We start from the raw sequence: 11,323 nt of genomic DNA, 5'->3' as shown, positions 1-11,323 counted from the left end.
GACCCTATTGAGGGTGCTTCCTTTCTACCTCCATTTTTTGCACCCTCCTCACTACCCCATGAACACACGCACATGCGTGCGAACACACACACACACACACACACACACACACACATGCTTTCTATCAAAAAAAAAAAGCAAGGAAAATATCCATTCCATCTCTTACTGTGTGTCCTTAAGCTTTTGAGCCCTCTTTCCTCTGCAAAATGTATACAGATACTACAAAGAGTTGTGAAGATCAAATAAGATAAAATATAAAAACACTTAAATTATGACACATTTTAAAAATTTCACTACTGAGTTTATTTTCACTATGTATTTGCCACATATTTCTCTTTTCTGGGCCCTCTATACTCGACCTACTGCCTCTATCAGCCATTTATGTGACTGCCATGGGATGAAGAATATCCCAGACCTCAGACATCATATATTCGATCTGATACTGCCCTTCAGCTTGACAAGTGCAGGGCCAAAAAAACGTTTTGTTTTTTGGTTGTTGATGGCAGAGCAGGGTTTTTCAGTATTTTTTATTATTATAAAGAAAATCCTTTTGAAGATAATGCATGTGATAATCATAAAAGTAAAGTTCAAAAAAAAAAAAGACAGTATGAGTCTCATCTTTATTTAATTTGGCATTGTTTTAATAAAGCTAAAACTGTGGTTCATGGTCTTGACAGCTTGCCTGATACCAAAAAAAAAAAAAAAAAGAAAAAGGAGGAGAAAAAAAGATGGAGAGAGACAGATGAACTGAAATTCCTTTGATCTGGATCCTAACTCTAAGGAAACCCGAGATAAATCAATGAGTCAGAGAAAGGGCAGTAAGATGTAAGCCAGAGTACTGATGACAACAGCTGTCTGTCTGCCTACCTGTCTTCTGAGATCATCATCATGGTATGAGATCATTGCCCAGGCCCAAGAAGACAGAACAAGATGGAGGTCCATCAGAGAATTACCGGGCCTGGGCCTGTAGCATTTTAACTACACTTCCCAGGGGTGAGAACTAGACACTCAAGCACTGGTTTTTATATCCATTTCTTAAGATATGAGTCAGTCTGAGTAGTGATAGAAACCTGCAATGGAAAAAAAAAATAAATAGGAAAACCAGTATCCTTTTTTTTTTTTTTGGGGGAGTTTTTTTTTTTTTTTTTGTTATGAGGGGGTGGGCTGTTGCACACGGGCCGAGAGACATAGAGAAAGCGAGAAATCACTCCCCGGGGGGATGGTCACGCAGCAATCCCTTTTCCTCCATTCTCCTCTTGGGATTTTGGGCACGCACGCACACACGCCCAGCGTGAGTTTTAAGCCACCGGGTCCGGGATGTGAACCGCGGTCGACTACGTGGGAGTCCAGCGACATAGCCATTACGCTAACTGCTGGTCCGAAAACCAGGATTTTTGAGGAAAATTATAAATAAACTCATACATTAGAAGTCTTCTTTTATTTTTTGTATGTTACTGCACAAAGAACATTGGCATGAGAGTAAGGAAATGAATTCTCCTTTCATATCTGTCACTAATTATATGATTTCAGGAAATAACCTCAATGGGCCAATTTCCTCATCTTAAAGGGAGGGCAAGAAAATAGGTAAGGTTTCCTTCAAGCTCTAAAATCCCTTAAATATAAACAAAAGTGTATTTTTTAAAAAAACCACTAGAGGACCAGGTGGTGGTGTGGTGGTTCTGGAGTATGTATGTATGTATGTATGTATGTATGTATGTATGTATTTATAATGAGAGATTTTTGCTGAAGGGTGCATGCACTTGCCAGAGAGACAAAGAGCAAGGAAGTAAGAAAGCAGCCCCCAGAGGGGATGGCCACACCACAATCCCTTCTCTTCCATTATCCTCTCAGGATTTTGGGTATGCACGCATATGCACCTAGCATGTATTTCAAGCCTCCATGTCTGGGAGTCAAATTACATTTGGGTCTCTGTCTCACTGTTGTGGAGTTATAAACTAAAGGGTCTACACTAGCTGGACAGAGGCAAAGGGCCTACCAGGTTAAAGCTTTATATATTAGCTTACCAAGCACTGAGCTGGAGAATTCCTCCATTATAAAATACACTAGAGCTGATGATAGGCCCCAACACTCCCTTAGCCTTAGCTTCAGAAATTCTATAATGTCCAAGATCATTCCTTCTCTAATTATAATGATCCAGACAGGCTTCCGGATTGTAGTTGATAGGGGCTCTACTTGTGACTTGATTCTAACAGTAATTTAGCCATGCACATCATAGGGAGACACACACAGCACACTGTACATTCTGAGATGTGAAAGAATTTCAACTTTGAAAGCCATGCTTTCAATGGCAATAGTTTGGGGTATGGACTGCTTAAAATACAGGATGGTGGTTAGAGGATCCACTTCTTAATGTAAGAACAGATCTCAAAATACTTCAATAAGATCTTCATTTAAAGGTTATGGGTATTGATTAGGGAAAGGATGCCAAACGAAATTTCATCATTCATTAAAAAGTACTGAATGTCTACAATGTGCCTACATCAGAGCCAAAATATAAGTTAACACATTGTCTTTAATTAACCAGTAAGACATGTCAAAATAATATTTAGTGTAAACTATAAAGGTGATACTACAGAAATGGAGGAGGAAAGGCTAACTCTATCAAGCCAGTTTCACAGAAGGGCATCTGACTACATCTGAAGAATCAGTAAGAGCCCACCAGAAAGTAAACAGAATGAGGGTCTTTCTATACAAATCTCTCCAACATGTTCCAGTTCCAAATACTGAACAAAAACTATTAGAAACATAATGTACACTGGAACTCTGCAATCATATTCACTATCCTTAGGTTTAACTTAAGGTAAACACTTTGCACCTTGAATTATCTAAAGGGGTTTAGTTACTTTAAAAGTCTCAACAGACAGTAATTCCACCTATGAAGTATATAACTGTATTTTTGGAGGGCCAAATGTTCTATAGCTAGAAAATCCATGACTCACATAGTACAGTCTAAATGTCTTGACTTTTCAGAAGAATGGATGGCTTTTAGCTTACTCAGATTTCATAACAGTTTTTTTTTCATTTATCATAAATTACTACAGAATATGTTACTACATAGCTGTCATATTACTGTTACAATCTAGCTAATGGCTATAACTAATTCCACCTATGAAGTATATAACTGTATTTTTGGAGGGCCAAATGTTCTATAGCTAGAAAATCCATGACTCACATAGTACAGTCTAAATGTCTTGACTTTTCAGAAGAATGGATGGCTTTTAGCTTACTCAGATTTCATAACAGTTTTTTTTTTTCATTTATCATAAATTACTACAATATGTTACTACATAGCTGTCATATTACTGTTACAATCTAGCTAATGGCTATAACACTTCAGGAAAAATGGTAATAATTTTACAAAATCAATACATTATTAAAGATTTTAAACATTTAGGAGTGACAGGTACTAGAGAAATCTACTATTATACCTCTCTATACCTAGTTTCTCAACTTTTACGAATGTAAGCAAGAGAAAGAAAGTTCACATTCCCACTATTCTTGACAGGCCTTTTGTTCTACCTGTATCCAGCACCCTTGTCAATTTCATCCATACTTGTCTTACATACTACTATCTTTTACAAGTTTTATGAAGTAGCTGGTCCAACAGATGGGTGGCTAGCCCTGCCCAACATATGTCAAAGGAAAAACTGCTCAAAGGAAAGAAGAAAATATTAAGTATGCCCTGTTCCCTTTTTAGGGCTGGGAATATGGAGACTACCTCAGGGGAAAGCAATCACTCTTCCAATCTTTATTAAGAAAAGTTACTGGACTGAGATGATCCATGAGTAACAAGGTGATCAAAGAAGGAAGAGAGAGTTCAAATACTAAAATTTATCTCTCAGGATTAAATATGCACTTGCCCACACATAGCAGAGAACTGAAATACAAACAGGGGAAAATAATCTAAGTCAGTTTAACTGGGAGCTAGTTCATAAAAGTCAGATGGGAAACATTCAGATAAGTACACTATCTTGCTTAGAACACAAAGCTCAATGGGTCTGTGGGAGGAAAAGGAAAGGTAACCTGAAACACAAACTATTTGAAAAGAAAATTTCTACTAATAAATGACACATTATGGTCACATTTGTAAAACAAGAAAGAACAAAATGTAGCTATAGCTTTCCTCTTTGTCCCTTCTCTGTCCATAGGCTTAATCTGATAGCATCTGATCCTGTCTCCAACTGATGTATATCTGTATCTTTCAACATACTATCTTAAGTACTCCCCAAGGAGACCAATTCTGTCAGAAACAGTATCTGTCAGAACTTAAGGAGTCTTATTTTTCTTTGAGCAAAGGACAGTGGATGGGAAAGAGGTCCCCAAATACCACTTGCATGAATCTTGTAAAATATGCTCTAAAACAGGAAAACACTACAGATTACATTTTAGTTGAAGTCTAAAAATAACAAAAGAACATTCTCTATTTTTAGATATCTGACTTATAAATTTGAAACACTAAAAAGAAAAAGAAACCAATAAAAACTAACTGCAATTTTTAATGTTCTAAAAGATATTTTTGAATCAGAAAGCAGTTTTTAGAGATGAAATTTCAAAAATCTTGTATTCTTTTGACTGTCTCCTTGTTCAAACTTCATCTTCTCAAAATTAAGTCCCACTCCTATCAAGAACATTTCCACAGAACCAAAAGATGCTATATAAAAAAGGTCATACCATGTGAGAGAAAGAACAGCCAAGGAAACAAATTAAAAGATGCTTTCACAAAGACATAAAAATAGAATGCAGATTAGTGATTAAAGATAGTACTGTATAAAACAGCAAAAACAATCGATTTATCCTCCATTATAAGCAGCACCACAGACAATATTAAAATACTTAGAGTAAAGACTTTTTTTCTCTCAAATAGGTCTCTTCACTGAACAGTCTTAAGATCTGTAAGCATCTAATTCAAGCTATGTTTGAATAACTAGCATCTGCAATTAGAGAAAAATTATTTTACAGTTAAAACCTGGAGATCTAGTACATATACTGGACAACTTAGGTTTTACCTTCCTATCTCTGTTTAATCCTAGTAAAAACATGTGCAACCTTTTTAAAGAAGCCTATGACAGTTAGGATTTGCAAGAAATACAAGAATTACCTGACTGTACAGCCATCATTAACATTTCAGGTTCCAGCAGAGTCATGACGGAGTCTTCTCAGAAACAGCAGCCCATAAACACAATGAAGAAAGTCAAAGTCACAGAAGAAAGATGTCTTCAGAAGCTACAGCAAGTATTCACAAAGTCAATCTCATGCCTCATGTTCAAATCAGACTGTGAGACCTCACTCCCCTCAGTGCAGTTATCAATTTATCAACGGTTCAGGCAAGTCAAGATGGCACAGAGTTGAATTACTGCCGACAGGAAACCAAAAAGCACTCAAGTTAAGACATACGAAGTGTGGTTAGAACAGTGAGTGAGCTCCTCCCCTTGCTAGTCGCCTGACGGGGGAGGGAGAGACATACAGAAAGGGACTTTCAGAAAATAGATCTTTTTTTGTTCCTCTCTTTTTAAGAAGAGAAGATGAAGTTTTGTTCAAAACCTTACTATAAGGAAGCTGCTAATGCAGTTCAGAGCAAGAGATTAAACACAATCCAAACGACTCAATCTGACCAGCTGTAATGGGAAGTAGGAATGGTGATCAGACACATAGAACCACATACACAAAAATAAATATGTACACTGAGGAAGTTTTCTGGGAAATAATTCCAACAGCTTTTTTCATCTGTGATATTTATAGATAACAGGCTAAGGAAGTTGAACATTTAACTACAGAAGCTCAACTATTTCTCCATCCCCATTGCAATTAAAATATCTGCTTCAAAGTCAACTGAAAACATTCCAAAGCCGTAATCTGCCTTTCTGATCTACCAATACCCTAAAAGAATGCTTACTTGTGCCTATGTGAGACATGCAATCTGTGAATAGAAAGCTTACTGGTGTTTTCTGACTATTATAAAATGCTTTATGATCATGCTGGGTGAATAGAACACATAGGAGGATGATTCCAACAGATAAGAATTTCCCTTCCCTGATCAAAGAAACTTTGATCCATTTCCCGCTGGCACAGAGATCTTCTGAATAAGAACAAATACAGACAGTTTTAAAACATTTATTTAATTTTATTTATTCATTTATTTATTTTAATTTGACCAGAGAAAGAGAGAGAGGAAAATGAGAAAGCAAGCTGCCAGGTCCGGGACTCAAACCATGGTCACTCATGTGGAAGTGTTCAGCACCTTAACCACCATGCCACCTGCTGGTCCCCAAATATAGGTATTTTACTTTCCATTGTAGTCAACTAAAATCCTTTCAAATTATTTTTTAAAAATACATTTATCTCACATTTAAACCTTATTTATTCCTTTCACAGTACTTTAAAAAAAAGTTTTTGCCATTGGAGAGAACGAGACAGAGACAGTGAGAGGAAAAGTGAGAAATCACACCCTAGGGGGGATGGCCATGCCAATATCCCTTTTCCTCCATTTTCCTCCTGGGATTTTGGGCACACAAGCACACACACCTGGTGTGATTTTCAAGCCATCAGTTCTGGGACTAAGATCACAATAGGCCATATGGGAGTCCAGCCGCGTAACCACCATGCCACCTGCTGGTCTCTTCACAGTACTTTTCGATTTTTTTTTTTTTTTTGGAGAGGTTTTTGCTATAGGGCGCATGTACTCGCCAGCAAGAGAGAAAGAGAGAGACAGAAAGTGAGACATCACCCCCCAGGGGGGGTGGCCATGCCACAGTCCCTTTTCCATTCTCTTCTCGGGATCTTGGGCACACACGCACACGCACCCGGCGTGAGTTTTAAGCCACCGGGTCCGGGATGCAAACCGCAGTCAACTACATGGGAGTCCAGCGACATAGCCATTCTGCTAACTGCTGGTCCCTCTTCACAGTACTTTTTACTGTTTCACAATAATGATAATTAAGAGGCCTTTTAGCATATTCTATTTTTTTAAATTTAAGAGATAGATTTTTTAACGTGCTTTTTTCCCTTCAGAGAGTGAGTGAGAACTCCAACAGTATCTTTTTAAAAGGCAATTTCTAAATAATTATTTATTTAACTTTATTCATTATTAGTAGTATTTTAATTTGCTATAGGGCATGTATGCGCACCAGAGAGAGAAAGAAAGAGAGGGAAAGTGACAAAACAAGCTGCCAAGTCCAGGACTCAAACCACAGTCAGCCATGTGGGAGTCTAGCACCTTTAACACCATGCCACCTGCTGGTTCAACCAACAGCATCTTCACACTGTGATCTACCTCCAGTCTGGGTCAGCCTGGATTATGGGCACATATGTGTGTTTGTTCAGGGAGGTCCCAGGATGTCAATGGAAGACCTTTCCTATGTGGGTCCAGTTATATTACCACTGAATCACCACCTGGACCAAATGATTGATTTTTGAGTGTCTCACCATCATTCTGTCCCAGCTGACAAGGACTATAGGTGGGTTCCACCAGCACCTGGCTGTTTAGGTTGGGAAGGCTCTGAACTAGGGCTTGCCATGTGGTCCTAGCTTCCAAGCAGCAGCTTCTTAGCAGTGTGAGCCTGAACTGATGGTTGCGATACTACTTTCAAAAAATGGACTACAGGTGGGCACACTCACGAAAGACAGAAATGGGGGTAAGGGGATAGGGGAAAGAAATGGGGCACAGTTACACCACAATTCCTTCTCTATTTCTCTATCCTATTAGAATTTCAGGAACACACACATGTGCACCCAGCATGTTTTTCAAGGCACTAGCGCCAAGATACAGGATCTGGCTCACTTAACCACTAGGCCACGAGGCTGGCCCAATCGTTGGCTGACTTTTAAACAGCCGAAAAGTAGAAATCCATGTTTCATGTGTTCATCTAGAATTTCTCAATTTTTCTGGCTAAGTAGTAGCCTGTATCTTGAAAGCTGAATGCTGTGAACTCAGCCCAGCAAATACCTTCATACTTATAGAAATGAATGACAAATGAAAGCACCAGACCTTAAGGGTACAAAACAAATGATTGAGGGCAATATACTGTTATAAAAAAAAAAAAAGAGAGAGAGAAAGCAATGCAGATTTGGTGTAGGGGGCATTCTGTGGAAGACAGAAAAACTTCCTTTTTTTCTCATTCCAAGAACACCATGTTTAAAAGAAAAGCAAGAAAAGCTCTATATAGAACTGTGGGAATGACTCAACATGCAATGGAGTGGCAGCCAGTGTGGGCTGAATGCTGCTCTGGGAAGGCAGAAGAATTCTCACCAGCCCCTTCTGGCAACCAAGCTCTCAAACTGTTTTATGAAAAGTGGGTAAATTTCAACTCTCAGACTACTTGATAATCTGGTCAGAGGTTAGCAACTAAGAGAAAAGCATCCCTAAAAAGTTTAGTCATTCCTCTGTCCCTGTGTGGGTTATACAATTTGCTATGTGAGGGTTTTCCAAAAGAAACCAGTTCTCACAGTTCTATACTCACAGGAAAATATGAATTACAGATTCCTGCACAGAGATGGCAGGTGGGCAGAGGGTTGTGTTCCTCCTGCCCAAATACCTCCCTTTGCTATACAAGAGCGCTCACGATGCCACAACATGGGAGATACTGACAGTCAAGTGGTGGTAGTAACCATAAAATACCAGGTTTCACTTTTTCACAGCAATTCCACATTCATTTACACTTTGGGATAAAAAAGAACTAAAGAGGGACCTGGAGTTGGTGTAATGTCTACGTCACTGGACTCCCATGTAGTCGACTGCGGTTCGAGTCCTGGACCTGGTGGCTTAAACTCACGCCAGGCACGTGTACATGCGTGCCCAAGATCCCAAGAGGAGAATGGGGGAGAAGGTGTAGCCATCCCCTCTGGGGGGGGTGAATTCTTGCTTGCTCGCTCGCTCGCTCTCTCTCTCTCTCTCTGGTGAGCAAACATGCCCTATAGTAAAAACTTCTCTTAAAAAAAAAAAAAAGAACTGAAGAAAAAAACTTTTATTTTTTTATTTAATAATTTTTTGGGGGTGGGGCTACAGGACATGTGTACTCCCTGGAGAGAGAGAAAGGAAAAGTGAGAAAATACCTCCAGGAGGGATGGTAACAACGTAATCCCTTCTCCTCTGGGGATTTGGGGCCCATGTTTTTCAAGGTGCCAGGTCCAGGACTTGAACTGCACAATCAGCCACATCCAGTTGCCTTGACCACCAGGCCAGAGGCTCCCAAAACACAAAAAAAAAAAAAAAAATTTTTTTGTTTTTGCTATAGAGCTTGCCAGGGAGAGAGAGAGAAAGTGAGAAATTTCCCTCACCCAGTAGGGATGGCCACATCACAATCCCTTCTCTTCCATTCTTCTCTTCTGAGCATGCACACATTTGTGCACGGCATGATTTTCAAGCCACCAGGTCCAGTACTCATACTGCAGTCACCTGCCTGCCATCTGCTGGCCCAAAAAACAAATTTTAAAATGGAAACATTTAAAAATAATCTTAAAAATTAAAAACAAAAAACAAAAAACCCTAACATTACAAGAAGGAAAGTAAGGTTTCCTAGTGCTCCAGTTTGCATTTGCCCTCAAGAGTGTCAACACAGTAACAGATTAGTTGGGTAAACAGACCCTAAACGGATTTCGCAGTTCTGAAAGTTTAAACCCCTATGAGCGCTTCAGTTCCACTGCTTTTTATGTCGTGTGCAAATTAGCAAAATTTCATAGAAACCAACTGAAGTCAACTTTAACAAGGACTCTGCACAAATGAACATTTTTTCATGTTAACAGCAACAACAGAATGAAAGGTAATAATCTTAATTTCCAATTTTAAAAAAAGCTTTGCTTTTAATCATAACTTTAGCTAATCAATGCAGATTTGATATGACCTATAATCTCTATTAATTAACCTTCTGGGGACATGCTATTGTAGGATATCATATAGTTTTTACAGGTTTAATAGTTTTTTAACAATGTTTCATAAGTAATAATAATGTAACTTTTTATATATAGTTTTCCCACTCTCACCTTTCCTAAAAAAGAACTTTAATGTTAAAAATCAATAGGATCTAGACAAGTTTTTATCCTAGTTAAAAATCAATAGGATCTAGACAAGTTTTTATCCTAGTTGACCTTCTGGGATTTGCTGCTGGGAGTTACTTTTCTTAAAACTTCCCATTTCTATATTTTCTTTATACTATTCTACCCCTTTAACCTTTCCTCTGAGAATCCTAAAAATCACGCCAGCCAAGCAGCACAGTGACATGACCATGCCCTGATGGGGGTTGCTTCCTCCCTCTGTCTCTCCCTGGCTAGTGTATATGCTCTTTGGCAATTAAAAAGAAAAAAAGAAAACTAAATGGCTTCTCTTTCTCTGCTTCTCTCAGAGGCACCCATTTCCTCTTTTACATACTCTGGGCAATCTGTTTCTTAGGGTTTTAACTACCACCTAAATGCTAATATATATCTAGCTGTGACATCACCTGCAAGCTTCCAACAATACATCTCTACCAGGGTATCTTAAACACGGTATGTCCAAAAGCAAACTTCTAACATTATTACCCTACACCAACCTTTCATGATATGATACTTCTGTTTTCCCTTTCTTAGGTAACAGAACTCAGGTCCCAAACTATAAACTAAGACTCCTTTCTTTCTAGTCCCAGATACCTCTCCCTCCAGTCCCGGAATCAATTCTCTCATAACACAGTCCTCAAATCCATTATTTTTATTCCATTTCTACAACTAATGCTTAATTTCAGGTCTTTAATATTTCTTGTCTGGAGTGTAGGAACATCTTTTCAAAAATGTACTATAGCAAAGTTCAAACTATACAGAGGCAGAAAAGAACAGTGTAATAAACTACTTGTATACATAACACTTAGCTTTACATTTTAAAAAAGAATTATTTATTTATTTAATTTCATTTATCATCATTATTATTTTAAAATTTGCTACAGGGCATGTGTGCCCAGTAGAGAGAGAGAAGGAAAGTGAGAAATCAAGCCGCCAGGTCCAGGACTCAGACCACAGTCAGCCATGTAGGAATCCAGTACCCCAACCACCATGCCACCTGCTGGCCCTTGTTTTCCATTTCAATTTTGTCATATAGAGAGACAGAGAGAGAAAGCAAGTCACCAAGTTGGGACTCAAACCACTGTCAACCATATGGGAATTTGGCACCTTAACACCGGACCACATGCAGGCCCCTTAGTTTCAAATTTTATCAGCACATGGCCAGACTTATTTCATCTGTCCTACCATGCTCTCCTCCTACAACAACACACATACAAATCATCAAAATCTAGACTCCATTTAATTTCATCTTTATTCATCTAAAAGGCATGACTTACTC

General features: G+C 38.6%; 1 protein-coding gene across 3 annotated transcripts in view; it reads right to left on the bottom strand.

The window, feature by feature from the left end:
- The window catches only part of MRTFA (myocardin related transcription factor A), a 112,800-nt gene extending 107,411 nt beyond the window's left edge, over window positions 1-5,389 (bottom strand). Inside the window, exon 1 of one of the 3 annotated variants that reach the window (XM_027772741.1) lies at window positions 5,120-5,389. In XM_027772741.1, coding sequence (XP_027628542.1) covers window positions 5,120-5,165 — 46 coding nt within the window. In that variant the 5' untranslated portion in view covers window positions 5,166-5,389. The remainder of the gene's footprint in view (window positions 1-5,119) is intronic. The other 2 variants (XM_014588695.2, XM_014588696.2) reach the window with 2 other exon arrangements.
- Between the last annotated feature and the right edge of the window lie 5,934 nt (window positions 5,390-11,323).

The sequence above is a fragment of the Tupaia chinensis genome, unplaced genomic scaffold (genome assembly GCF_000334495.1).
Source record: "Tupaia chinensis unplaced genomic scaffold, TupChi_1.0 Scaffold000294_5, whole genome shotgun sequence".
Taxonomy (NCBI): domain Eukaryota; kingdom Metazoa; phylum Chordata; class Mammalia; order Scandentia; family Tupaiidae; genus Tupaia; species Tupaia belangeri.
Note: the sequence above shows the minus strand (reverse complement) of the source record. Positions and strands in the feature narration are given on the sequence as shown.